We start from the raw sequence: 13,212 nt of genomic DNA, 5'->3' as shown, positions 1-13,212 counted from the left end.
TTCCTTCCTTCCTCCCTCCCTTCCTTCCCTTCCTTCCTTTTCTTCCCTTCCTTCCTTCCTTCCCTTCCTTCCTTTCCTTCCCTTCCTCCCTTCCTTCCCTTCCTTCCCTTCCTTTCTTTTCTTTCTTTTCTTTCTTCTTTTTTTGACAGAGTCTCCCTCTGTCTCTGAGGCTGGAGTGCAATAGTGCAGTCTTGGCTCACTGCGACCTCTGCCTCCTGGGTCCCAGTTCAAACAATTCTCCTGCCTCAGCCTCCTGAGTAGCTGGGATTGCAGGTGCCCACCACTGCACCTAATTTTTGGACTTTTAATAGAGACGGGGTTTCACCATGTTGGCCAGGCTGGTCTCGAACTGCTGACATCATGATCTGCCCACCTCAGCCTCTCAAAGTGCTGGGATTACAGGCGTGAGCCACTGTTCCCAGTCTTTTCTTTCTTCTTTTTTCAGATGGAGTCTTGCTCTGTCACCCAGGCTGGAGTGCAGCAGTTCGATCCCGGCTCACTGCAAGCTCTGCTTCCCGGGTTTAAGCAATTCTGCAACCTCAGCCTCTTGAGTAGCTGGGATTACAGGCGTGTGCCACCACACCCAGCTAATTTTTGTGTTTTTAGTAGAGATGGGGTTTCATTGTGTTGGCCAGGCTGTTCTCGAACTCCTGACCTCAGGTGATCTGCCCACCTTGGCCTCCCAGAGTGCTGGGATTACAGGCTTGAGACACTGCGCCTGGCCAATTTTTGTATTTTCAGTAGACACGGGGTTTTACCATGTTGGCCAGGCTGGTCTTAAACTCCTGACCTCAAGTGATCCACCAGTCTGGGACCACACAGTGCTGGGATTACAGGCCTGAGCCACCACACCCAGTCAAGAGAACAAGCAAATCACTTAACTGCTTTGTGCCAGCCTTGTCTGGGAAGAGGGTTAATTGTTCCTTACCTGTCAGGAAGTTGTGATGAAGATGAAGTGCCTAGCACAGTAGGCACTCAGTATGGAGAGACTTGAGGTGATGCAGCAGCCACCCTTGCACTGGGCCCTGGGAACAGTGGTGTATGGAAGAGATGAGGCCCAGCCCTCATGGTGCTCATGATCGGGGTAGGGTGGCAGACATCCCCCCCGACATCCCCTGAGGGTGGGATGAGCTCACTGTAAACCAGCTTGTGGCCAGAGAGGCCTCTGAGGGAGGGGGATGGCCCTAAAGGATGGGCCAGTCAAAGAGAGACCATGGGGAAAGGTGAGCAGCATCTACAGATGCCCTAGGGCTGGGAAAAAGAATGTGCTAGAACATGGGGGATGCAGGGTGGCCAGTTTGTAAAGGTGAGAGGGTTTCAGCTGGGATGGGCAAGAAGGCCCCTAAGCTATAGCAGAGAAGTTGGGCTTGATTCTGAGGGCTGTTGGGAAAGGCAGGGATGACAGTGAGTGAGATGTATGTGGGAGTAAGTGAGATGCATGGGAGGCCCATGGCTCCTGCATCACTGAGCAAGTCTTCTCTTCTAGGAAGTGGGGAAGGGCTCAGCAGCCTCAGCACCTTAGAATGCAGCCCTGGGTCTCAGCCACCATCTCCAGGACCTGCCACCTCCCCGGCTCATCCAGAGCTGGACCCGGAGGCAGTTCGTGGGGCCCTCCGGGAATTCGTGCAGGAGCTAGGGAGTGCCCAGAGAGAACGGGTAAGCCTGAGTGTGCGTGGCTGAATAGGGAACCTGGAGGGCCCTGAGAGGTGGCAGGGTGGTCAGAGCAGGGGTCTTCCTTTCTTCCCCCATGTCGGGGCTGCAGGATAAACTTCGGACCCAGACCAGTGCCCTGAATCGCCAGCTGGCCAAGATGGAGGCTGAGAGGGACAGCGCAACCTCGAGGGTCAGGCAGCTGCAGAAGGCAGTGGCTGAGAGTGAGGAAGGTGTGTCTGATCATTGGGGTCCCTGTTCTCTCTCCTGTGTTTTGGGCAGTTGAAGCAGGAGCCGGGGGATTGGCCTCTGGCCTTGCCGTGGCCCCCATGACCTGATTTGGGGCTGTCTCCAAGAGGACCCTCCTTGGACAGCCTCACCTGTGTGCAGGCTCACACACTATGAAGGGTGCAGACAGTCTGGCCCTGCACTGGGTGGAGTGCAGGCTGGACATTTTGTGACCTGGTTTGGGTCTCGGGGCTGTGCTTGGCCATGCCTGATGGGGTGGGTGGTGACCGCAGCCAGGTGCAGTGTGGATGGGCGGCTGAGCGGGGTCAAGGCAGAGCTGGCGCTGCAGGAGGAGATTGTGCAGCACAGTGATCGGGGGCACCGGGCCACACTGGACCAGGTGGCCACACTGGAGAGGAGCTTTCAGGCCACCGAGAGCGAGCTCCAGGCCAGCCAGGTGGGCAAGAGCTGAGGGCCAGCGGGGCGACGGGGAATCTGTGTATCCGAGTGGGTGTCTAACTCTTACGTGTGTCTCCCTGTGTCTGTCTGCCTGAGTCTCTCTGCAACCCACTGAGGTGACCCGCCTGTGACTCTGTGAAACCATGTTCAGACTCCATCCTCTTATGTCACTTGTGGTCACTAGGCTGTAGAAAAAAGAGCTTGGTCAAGGTGCAGTAGGTGGCTCATGCCTGTAATCCTAGCACTTTGGGAGGTCGAGGTGGGTGGATCCCTTGAGCCCAAGAGTTTTGAGACCAGCCTGGGCAACACGGTGAAACCCCATCTCTATGAAAAATACAAAAATTAGCTGGGCGTGGTGGTGTGGGCCTGTAGTCCCAGCTACTTGGGAGGCTAAGATGGGAAGATCACTGGAGCCCAGGAAGTCGAGGCTGAAATGAGCTGTGATCATGCCACTGCACTCTAGCAAGGCAGAGTGAGACCCTGTCAGAAAAAAAAAAAAAAAAAAACAAGAAGAAAAGAAAGAGAGCTTGGGCTTTGAGCTGTCATCTGCCTGGTTTTCATTTTCCTCTTCTGTAAAAGGAGGAGCAGTGATGACCTCACAGGGTGACACACACAGGCTCTTATCACAGGTGGCACTCAGAGGGCCTCTGTTTTATGTCTCTGTAGTTCTGTGGTTTTGATGTGTGTTTGGCGGACAGCAGTGTGTGCTGGTGTGTGTGCGCGTCTGTCTGGGACAGGAAACTCAGGCCCTGGTGGTGACAGTGCAGCTAAAGCTCCCCTCCGCCCTCCCGGCGACTGCCCCCACCCCCAAGGCCTCTGGCCTGGGGCCAAGCTTAGCTGGACTGTTGTGTCTGCAGCTTCAGCCCTGGCCATGGGCCCAGCCGCAGGGGTTGCGGGAGGAGGCCAGGAACAAACCTGGGCAGGAGCCAGAGTGGGGGCCCCAGACAGGGCAGTGCTGGGGCTCTGGGCAGGGTGGCAGAGGGGCCAGGCTCAGGATAGGGGCTGGGGAGGCTCTAGTAACACCCCGTTGATCCACCCTGTCTCTAATATAGTACCAGCGATGGGAGGACCCCTTGTCTGTCTTCCTGTCCCATCCCCACTCCCCAGGCCTTCTTCACTGGCTGACCCTGGGCAGGGGAGGGGGAATCACCACCTGAAACCCTAGAACAGCAGAGCCCCCTCAGAACTGTCCGGCTCAGCTCAGTTTGCACGAGTCAGTGGGGCAGGAGGAGGGCCTCGGAATCTGCATTTCTACAGCCCCTCCTCAGGGCTCCTGTGAGCACCCAGGTTGTGGTACCCTGGGACCAATCCAGTGTCCCCACTGTACAGATATGAAATGTGGCCAGAGAGCGTGAAGGGGCAGTCCCAGGTTCCACAGCCCATTGGCCTGGGCTAAAACTGGAAGGTGGGCTCTGGGATCTTCACATCCACTCATCTTGGGAACACATGGGGAGACCGAGGCCCCCAGAGGGTCCCAGGCCGGCCCCAGGTCACACAGGTCACCCTTAGAGGCTGATCACCACTCTTCCCCCAAGGGCCCCAGGGCCTGTGCGGGAGGACTGCGGGGTGCACTGGACGTCTGGGCCTGAGCCCCGCACCACCTGCAGGAGAAGATCAGCAAGATGAAGGCCAGTGAAACAAAGCTGGAGGGCGACAAGCGGCGCCTGAAGGAACTCCCGGACGCCTCCGAGAGCCGCACCGTCAAGCTGGAGCTGCAGCGGCGCTCGCTTGTGGGGGAGCTGCAGAGCAGCCACCTGGGCCTGAGTGACCTCGAGGCCCAAGCCCAGGCCCTCCAGGATCCGGTGGATTCCCTGCAGAGACAGGTGGGCCCCTCCCCACATCACAGTCACAGTGTTCACAGGCCCTGTGACGAGAGCTTTGTAGGCACTATGCAGTCCCCCAACAACCCTGTGAGGCAAGTATTACCCACATCCCCATTTCACAGATGGACAAATGGAGGCTGAGAAGTGATGTCATTATCCAAGATCCCATAGCTATGAAGAGGCACAGCCAAAATTAGAATTCAGGACTATTTGATGACAGAATGTGCATGCATAGGAGTCATCTGAGACAAGTTAGAGATGTAGGTTTCACTCATTTCCCTTTTTGCCTTGACTGCTAGGAAGCTCAGCTCTAACTGGAATGTTAAGTAATTCAGCTAGCCTTGCCTGAACACCCACCAAAGTCAAACATGGAAAATTTTAGAGTTGTGGTGGTTTCCCTTTCCCTTCCATGGCAGAGAGGAGAGGGGAATGAGGACAGGGAGGAGACCAGGGAGTCTGAGACAACTAGGTTGATGACACTCTGGGCACGAGTAGTTAGCCAGCAGTGGGACGGGGCCCAGGTTGCAGTAGGCTGAGCCAGCGGGAGTGCTTAGCAACAGTGGGTCTCCATGATGGAGGCCCAGAGAGAAGTGGGGAGGGTGTGGATTGGGCATGCCAAGTGGAGCTCACAGTAGGAGCAGAGGTGTAGAGGCCAGATGGGAACAGCCTCCTGATTGTTCTGGCTGTCCTCCTGCCAGGTGGCCGACAGCGAGGTGAAGGCAGGGACCCTGCAGCTGACTGTGGAGTGGCTGAACGGGGCTCTGGCCAAGGTGGAGGAAAGCGAGGGGGCCCTGTGGGACAAGGTGTGGGGCCTCACAGAGGCCCTGGCCCAGAGCAGTGCCAGCCTCAACAGCACTCAGGACAAAAACCTGCATCTACAGAAGGCTCTGACCGCCTGTGAACATGACCACCAAGTACTCCCAGGTCTCGGGCCCAGGGTCTGGCTGGGGTGGGTCCAGCGAGAGAGTCAGCTAGTAAGAGCAGGCTTGGAGGGGGGCCCTGGTAAAGAGCCAGCCAATGGGGCAGTCAGTTGGAGCCAATGAGAGCAGGCTTTGAAGGGAGGGTGTGGGCCCAGTAGACCATCAGCCAATGAGAAGAGGCTCTGGGTATGTCCCGTAAGAAGACAAGACTACTAGTATAGACTTGGGGGGACCCAGGGGCAGGGTTTATTGGGGAGAGTTGCTGTCTGAGTGGGTCCCACCCATCTTACGCAGGTCAGCGGATAGGCCGTGGATGGGTTTGGTGTGCACCCCACCCTCCAGGTGAGATGACTGCCTGTTTTATGCCCTGTGGACCTGTCCGGAGGTACAGAATAGAGAGGACTCCTTAGGGCTCCCAGGCCAGCCAGGCACCATCAGGCCCTGTCCCCCAAGAATGGCTGGATGCTGCCCGGCAGGCATTATCTGAGGCATGGAAGCAGAGCAGCTCCCTGGGCGAGCAGCTGCAGAAGTTGCAAGGAGAGGTGGCTGACCTGCAGCTGCAGCGGATGGAGGCAGAGGGCCAGCTACAACAGCTACAGGAGATGAGGGCCAGGGTGTGCCCCCTCTGTCCCCAAGACTGTGAGGCCCTGGGATAGGGTGGGGACGTTCCCACCCATCTCAAACTCATCCCAAACCCTGGTGCAGCCTCCAGTAAGGAAACATGTTTCATTCAGAGCGTAGTCCTGTTATACAGATGGAGCAACTGAGACTCAGAAAGGTTTGGCTTCAGGTGACAATTCTCTGATGTGGGCCTCACTGTCACCTGCTCTGTGACTGGGCCAGCCTCATCGTCCCCAAGCTTCAGATAAGTACGTTCAGGCCCAGAGGGATTCGGGGCCTGCCTGGCTTCTGTTGCAGGTGCTGGGGCAGCGGCAGGAGGGTGAGGCTGCAGCCCTGCACACGGTCCAGAAGCTGCAGGACGAGCGGCGGCTGCTGCAGGAGCGCCTGGGCAGCCTGCAGCGTGCCCTGGCTCAGCTGGAAGCCAAGAAGCGGGAGGTGGAGTGCTCAGCCCTGCGGCTGGAGAAGGACCGTGTAGCCCTCAGGAGGACGCTGGACAAGGTGGGCTGCTCCCCAGGCTCTCCCCTCACTTCCTCTCGGGCCTAACCATGGTGGATCCCACTGCACATCCCCGGGGTCTGCTGCCTCTGGTGGGGTTAGGTTATTCCATTGGGGTTCAGGAAACTGAGCCCCCTCCGTAAGCTCCTCCTGGCACCCTGATCTCCTCCGGCTCTCCTGCCTAGGTAGAGCAGGAGAAGCTTCGTAGCCGTGAGGACACAGTGCTGCTGAGCACAGAGAAGGGCCGCCTGGACCGCACCCTCACGGGGGCTGAGCTGGAGCTGGCAGAGGTGCAGAGGCAGATCCAGCAGCTGGAGGTCTGACCCCACCCAGTCCAGGACCCCAACTTCATCCCTAGTCTGAGTGCTCAGCAATCCCAGTGGAGCTGATGGCCCAGCCAGCCCAGGGCCCATAAACCCTCCCCCAGGGGCCCTGAGCCTTCCAGTGACCCAGCCGGGCCATGGAGGGAGGGGTTCTCCCTAAGGTGTACAGAAAAGACACTAAAGGCCTGTTTGCACGTGAGCCTGTGGGTTCATGTATGTTGTGGCCATGCAGCAGTGTGAGAATCCATGTGACGATTCTTGTGTATGGAGCATGAATCTTGTGCACGGTGTGGCGTGTCTAGGTACTGTGAATATGTGTTTGTGTACAGATGTTTTCGTGCATGGGGGAGTTGGGCCTTTGCACATACACATGCACCTGTGTGAGTCCAGATAGGTATTTACATGCTTGTCTTTGTGCCTGCGTGTGTGAAGTCTCTGTGTGTGTGTGTGTGTGTGTGTCCACGCACCTGCCTGAGTGGGGGTCATTGGGTGCACTCACCCTGGGCTCACAGGCTCACTGTCAGGGCCAGCAGGATGGAAGACACACAAGGATCTCTCCTGCCTTCCCCCTCTGCACTGGCTGTGTCCCGGGGAGGTACCTGACAACCCATCACACATGCACACACACACTCACACTGGGCCAGAACCCGGACCACAGCCCCTCCCTGCAGGCACAGGTGGTGGTGCTGGAGCAGAGCCATAGCCAAGCCCAGCTGGAGGTGGATGCACAGCAGCAGCAGCTGGAGCTGCAGCAGGAGGTGGAGCGGTTGTGCAGTGCCCAGGCACAGACTGAGTGCACTTTGGAGGTTTGGGAGCAGGCACACCGCCAGAGGGTGCATGGGCTGGAGGAGCAGGTGTGCAGGCCCCCTTGGAAGGCTGGGCCAGGATGGATGTGTGGGGCTGGAGGAAGAGGAGAGACCCAGGCAAGACCTCGTGGGTGTAGGCAGTTGATGGCTCCGATAACCAAAAAGGGTGGGGTTGGCTCTGCGCTGGTGTCAGCCAAGACCAGACCAGGAGTCACGGGATGCTCCTGGGCCCCAGGCCTTCCTGCCATGGCCCTGCTCCCCCTTGCTCCATGCTCAGGGGCAGCCACACCAGGCCGCACACAGAGACACACAGATGCACAAAACATGCCATAAACAACATAGTGAGACCCTAAAGCCAGGCCAAACAGAAACACTCCAATTCACAGAATATTCAGTGTTACCTGCACCCACAGCCAGATGGCACACAACCCCCACACAGGCACAGAACAGTCCTCCCACCACCGCGGACCCATAACACCCATATGCAGATGACACAGCACACCGTCTCCCACCTCATGGGTGCACACGGACAGAAAAAGCATACAGTTCAACACAGCCACCAATCGGCCCACAAAGGTATGCCCAGATGCACAAAGTGTGTATCACACATACCAGGGAGCCCAGGCACACTCCCCAGACCCACCCACATGTGGTCATACACTTACCTTGCCGACACACAGAGACATATGCCCTGATACACACAGCCAGGCCCAACACCCACGCCACAACATAGACCTTCAGTCACAGATGCTGCCTTACCCGTTCACGAGAAGGCTCAGAGGCACCAAACCGTCGACGTGAACTCAGCACCCACACACGGACACACACAGGGTCCTGTGTGGAGACAAATGACAAAATACACCACACTCGCATCTAGTGAGGCCCACCAACATCAGTGCACAGCATGTGTGGCTGCCCCAGGCCACCACCACACACACACAGATGCGGACACTGCTCACCATTGTCCTCAGTGGGCTTGGCACAGACACTTGGCAGGCCTGCAGCCGCCATCCAGGCAGAAACCCCCTACTTCCACCTCCCCTGCACACCCTTGGACTGTGTTCCTCCAGACTCAGGGGGAAGCCGCCAAGTAATCACAGTTAGCTCCTCCCTATTGGTGGCACTGCCATGCACGTGTCCCCGGGGTGGGGTGGGTAGAGATGTCCTTGCTTTGTGGCTCATAGAGCATCTCTGGGCATACAGGGTTGATGCAGGCCTGGAGGGCACCTTCCCTACCGCTAACCTGGCCTGGACCCAAGACCCGAGATGAGCGTGGGTGAGAGCAGCTGCCCTTCTGTTGGCTTCATGTGGCTGGCGTGGCCCTGCACAGGTGGGCTTTTGAATGCCCTGCCCAGGCTGTAGCAGGCTGGGTCCTGAGGATGTGGATGGTGAGTGCAGGGCTAGCGTCAGAGTCAGCTGGGCTGGGGTGTTGTCCCTGCTGGGTGCCCCCAACCCACTGTGTGCTCTCACACTGCCCTGCTCCTCCCTCACTCCCTTCCCCCCAACAGCTGGGGAAGATGAAGGACCACCTGGGGCCAGCAGATGTCTTAAGGGAGTCGAGAGGGTTCCATGGCTGGTAGGGGCAGCCAGAGTCCACAGGGGTCTGAGGATGCGGGGGATGGAAGCTGCCTGGGGGTGGAGGAAGGGCATCAGCAGAGGCTTTCCTGAGGTGAGGACGGAGGGGGCTTTTTTTTTTTTTTTTTTTTTTTTTTTTTTTTTTTTTTAAAGACAGAGTCTTGGGCCAGCCGCTGTGGCTCACGCTTGTAATCCCAGCAGTTTTGGAGGCTGAGACAGGTGGATCACAAGGTCAGGAGTTCGAGACCAGCCAACATACTGAAATCCCGTCTCCATTAAAAACACAAAAAATTAAGCGAGCATGGTGATGCAAACCTGTAGTCCCTGCTACTCGAGAGACTGAGGCAGGAGAATCACTTGAGCCCAGAAGACGGAGTTTGCAGTGAGCTGAGACCGCATCATTGCACTCCAGTCCGGGAGACAGCGTGAGACTCTGTCTCAAATAAATAAATAAATAAAGATGGAGTCTTGCTCTGTCGCCCAAGATGGAGTGCAGTGGCATGATCTCGGCTCACTGCAACCTCCGCCTCCCAGGTTCAAGCGATTCTCCTGCCTCAACCTCCTGAGTAACTGGGATTACAGGTGCATGCCACCACACCCAGCTAATTTTTATATTTTTAGTAGAGACGGGGTTTCATCATGTTGGCCAGGCTGGTCTCGAACCCCTGACTTCAAGTGATCCACCTGCCTTGGCCTCCAAAAGTGCTGGGATTACAGGCATGAGCCACTGCACCAGCCAGAAGAGGGCATTAATATGCAGGCGCTGTATAGGGGAACATCTGTGTGCACCTCTTACAAATCTTAATGCTGTGTATATTAGGGGGTTCATTCGTGTCCCCCTGGGGATGTTTGAGGTTGCCTGTATGTGTTATGTGTGTGCATATCTTTAAGCTCAGATATGCACAGACAGATTCACACTTCTGTTTTGAATGTATTCCCATGAGCTCATGCCATTAATTCACCATCGCAAGAAATATTTACTGAGTGTGAGCCATGCCATTCCACAGCCACCGTTCTAGTACTAAGATACAATGAGGAAGAAAAAATCCAGGCTTTCCTGAGCCCACATTGTGGTGGGGGCATGGTGGGGAGACTCAAGCATCTGTGTAATAAACAGAAATCACGACAGGGCTAAGTGTTCTGGAGGAGAGGCACATGGTGTACTGAGGCCCCTGAGGTTGACCCAGGTGCACCTTTGAGCTTTGCCTGCATGGTTTGGGTTTGTGGGCTCACCTGCATGTGTCCACGCATGCCCCATCTGCGTGTCCATGCATGGTTGCATCACCCCATGCACACGTGCACGGCCCCTGGGCTTGCCCACATGGGCCTGCTCCCCAGGGTGCCAGGCTATCAGCCTACAAGGCATTGTGGGTCTGGGCCAAGCCTGGCGCCACCTACAGAGGCCTGAGCCTGCCTTCCCAGGAAGCCCAGGACTCTCACCCTGGGCCCTTCCCTGCAGGTGGAGCAGGCTCTGCGGCTGGAGTCTGGGGAGCTGGAGACTCAGGAGCCCAGGGGGCTGGTACAGCAGATCGTGGAGTTGCGGAGGCAGCTGCAGGAGGAGCAGGCCTCCTACTGGCACAAGCTGCAGGCCTACCAGGAGGGCCAGCAGCAGCAGGCCCAGCTTGTGCAGCGGCTGCAGGGCAAGGTCAGGGCCACCCACTCCTGCTCCTGTCCTCCCACCTGTTCACTTTGCCCTGCCCCCACCCCTGGGGCTCACCATCAGCTCCCAATCCCCAGATTGTCCATTACAAGAAGAGGTTCTTAGAGCTGGAGCAGCAGCTGCTGGAGAGATCCGGAGAGCTGGAGCAGTAGTGGCTGAGGGTGGATGCCAGGGTGGGGCAGGGGCAGGCCCTGCCCTCCACCTGCCCAGCCTGATGCTTTAACCTCTCTCCCACCCAGAACACAGACCACAGCCAAGACCTGGAGAGCATCCTCATCTGGCTCGAGGAAGAGCAGCCGAGGTGAAGGCACAGCAGGGAGGGCCAGGGCTGGCAGGGTGGCCCCCTGGGCGAGCGCCTACTGATCCACTGTGCCCCATTCAGGAGTGCCAGCCTGGCCCAGGTGAATGCCATGCTCTGAGAACAGCTGGACCAGGCAGGTTCGGCCAACCAGGCTCTGAGTGAGGACATACGAAAGGCGACCAGCGACTGGACACGCAGCTGCAAGGAGCTGGAGCAGTGGGAGGCAGCCTGGAGGTGCGAGGAGGAGGTAGGCATGGGGGTGCATGGAGGCCAGCTTGGCTGAAGGGAAGGGGCACTGCAGAGGAGGGAACACTCAGAAGCCTGGAGAGGGAGAGGGAGCACAGTCCGAGGGAGCATGTTAGCACAAGTAAATAGCCGTCATCACAACAGCTGATCTTTGTCAATGCGTAGCATGTACCATGCGCATGGTGTGAATTGACCTTTATTCCTCGTGATAACTGCATGTGGTAGGTGCTATCACTCTCCTCATTATAAAGAGAGGTTAAGGCCGGTCCCGGTGGCTCACGCCTGTCATCCTAGCTATTCTGGAGGCTGAGAGATCATGCCACTGCACTCCATCCTGGGCAACAAAGCAAGATTCTGTCTCAAAATAAATAAAGAGAGGATAAGTAACCTGCCCACAGTCGTGCAACTGGCAGCTGGGTTGCAAGGCTAGGTCCTTTTTTTTTTGCTCTTCCTTGCTGCCTCTTGCAGCCAAAAGAGGACTTGAAACCTTGGTTCCTGTGTAGCAGGGAGCCCTGAGGCTTGGGAGGCTGAGCGTGGCCGCTGGGACACAACTCTGTGCACAGGCCGAGAGCCAGCCCTGCTCTTTACATCCAACTCAACTCAGTTGAATTTCCATTCAACTCAATGCACCTACTGTGCACAAGGGCCTGTGAGGACACAGAGGCAACTTGTAATAACCATTACCACAGTCGTGGCAGTCAGCATTTATTAGATGCTTACTCTGGGCTAGGCTCTTTGTATATTTCATTTCAACTAATATTCGTACCTTCCCTGTGAGGTAGGAACTGTGTTCATTCCCATTTTACCAATGAGGACATTGAGGCCCAGAGAGGTTGAGTGATCTTCCTGAGGTCACACAGTAGTACATAAGTGGCTGAGTCAGGGTTTTGTTTTTTGTTTTTTGTTTTTTTTTTTGAGATGGAGTCTTGCTCTGTCACCAGGCTGGAGTGCAGTGGCACCATCTTGGATCACTGCAACCTCCACCTCCTGAGTTCAAGCAATTCTCCTGCCTCAGCCTCCCAAGTTGCTGGGCTAACAGGCACATGCCACCACGCCTGGCTAATTTTTTTTTGTATTTTAGTAGAGACGGGGTTTCACCATGTTGCCCAGGCTGGTCTCGAACTCCTGTACTCAGACAATCCACCAGCCTCAGCTTCCAAAAGTGCTGGGATTATAGGCATGAGCCACCATGCCAGGCTGAAGTTCCTGATTTTAATCCACTAGAATATTCAGCTTTGCTACCAAGGACCTCACAGCCTCTAGTGATGAAAAGATGTAGATCCCCAAAATTCTAGACTGAGGAAGCGAGTGGTCAGTGATATGTACGTGGGATAGAGGGAATGTCCTGGAGGCTCAGAAGGATGGGAGGGGTGGGGAGGTCAGAAAAACTGCTTCGTGGAGATGGAATTTGCACAGAGCCTCAAGGGATGGGTAGGGTTGAAGCAGAGAAGCAGGCACTCCAAGCAGGAGCAAGGCATGAGCAAAGGCATGGAGGTGGGAGCCCATGGCAGCCAGGGGGGTTGCAAGGAAGAGCTGGTACAGGAAAAGGAGAGCCTGCCTCAGCAGGGGAGCTTGGGCCTGCCTGATCTTTGAGCAGGGGTGTCTGATCGGTGTGAGCAGTCAGTTCAACAGTAGTGTCAGGGAGGCTGCGGAGAGAGCCCCAAGGCAGGAGGCCAAGGTATTTCATTTAGTGCATTAAAAACGTTTTAGTTAGTAATCTTTTCTTTTCTTTATGGCTCACCACAGCCTCGGCCTCCTGGTCTGAAGCAATCCTCCTACCTCAGGTCCTGTGCAGTTGGGACCACAGGTGCATGCCACCAAGCTTGCTGATTTTTTTATTTCTTGTAGAGTTGAATTCTCACTTTGTTGCCCAGGCTGGTCTTGAACTCCTGAGCCCACATGATCCTCCTGCCTTGGCCTCCCAAAGTGCTGGGATTACAGGTGTGAGCAACCACACCTGGTTTAATAATCTTGTCTTAATATCATCAAATAGCCAGTGTCTAAATTTTCCATATGTCTCATAAATGTCACAGATAGGCCAGGTGCAGTGGCTCACACCTATAATCCCAGTACTTCAGGAGGCCGAGGCGGGCGGATCACCTGAA

General features: G+C 56.3%; 2 protein-coding genes across 2 annotated transcripts in view; both read left to right on the top strand.

Moving 5' to 3' along the window:
- LOC129013198 (rootletin-like) overlaps positions 1-7,658 on the top strand; it is a 23,125-nt gene extending 15,467 nt beyond the window's left edge. The window contains 9 exon segments of the mRNA XM_063652117.1: positions 1,393-1,656; positions 1,763-1,883; positions 2,172-2,335; positions 3,945-4,160; positions 4,859-5,084; positions 5,534-5,694; positions 6,011-6,199; positions 6,382-6,513; positions 7,191-7,658. Coding sequence (XP_063508187.1) covers positions 1,393-1,656; positions 1,763-1,883; positions 2,172-2,335; positions 3,945-4,160; positions 4,859-5,084; positions 5,534-5,694; positions 6,011-6,199; positions 6,382-6,513; positions 7,191-7,658 — 1,941 coding nt within the window.
- Positions 7,659-8,528: 870 nt separating this feature from the next.
- On the top strand, positions 8,529-11,108 carry LOC129012665 (spidroin-1-like). Its single transcript, XM_054448586.2, has 4 exons — positions 8,529-8,655; positions 10,360-10,545; positions 10,800-10,861; positions 10,943-11,108. The coding sequence occupies exons 1-4, from the start codon at positions 8,592-8,594 to the stop codon at positions 11,021-11,023; spliced, it is 393 nt and encodes a 130-aa protein (XP_054304561.2). The 5' UTR covers positions 8,529-8,591; the 3' UTR covers positions 11,024-11,108.
- Positions 11,109-13,212: the final 2,104 nt, after the last annotated feature.

This window comes from Pongo pygmaeus, chromosome 15 (genome assembly GCF_028885625.2).
Source record: "Pongo pygmaeus isolate AG05252 chromosome 15, NHGRI_mPonPyg2-v2.0_pri, whole genome shotgun sequence".
Taxonomy (NCBI): domain Eukaryota; kingdom Metazoa; phylum Chordata; class Mammalia; order Primates; family Hominidae; genus Pongo; species Pongo pygmaeus.
Note: the sequence above shows the minus strand (reverse complement) of the source record. Positions and strands in the feature narration are given on the sequence as shown.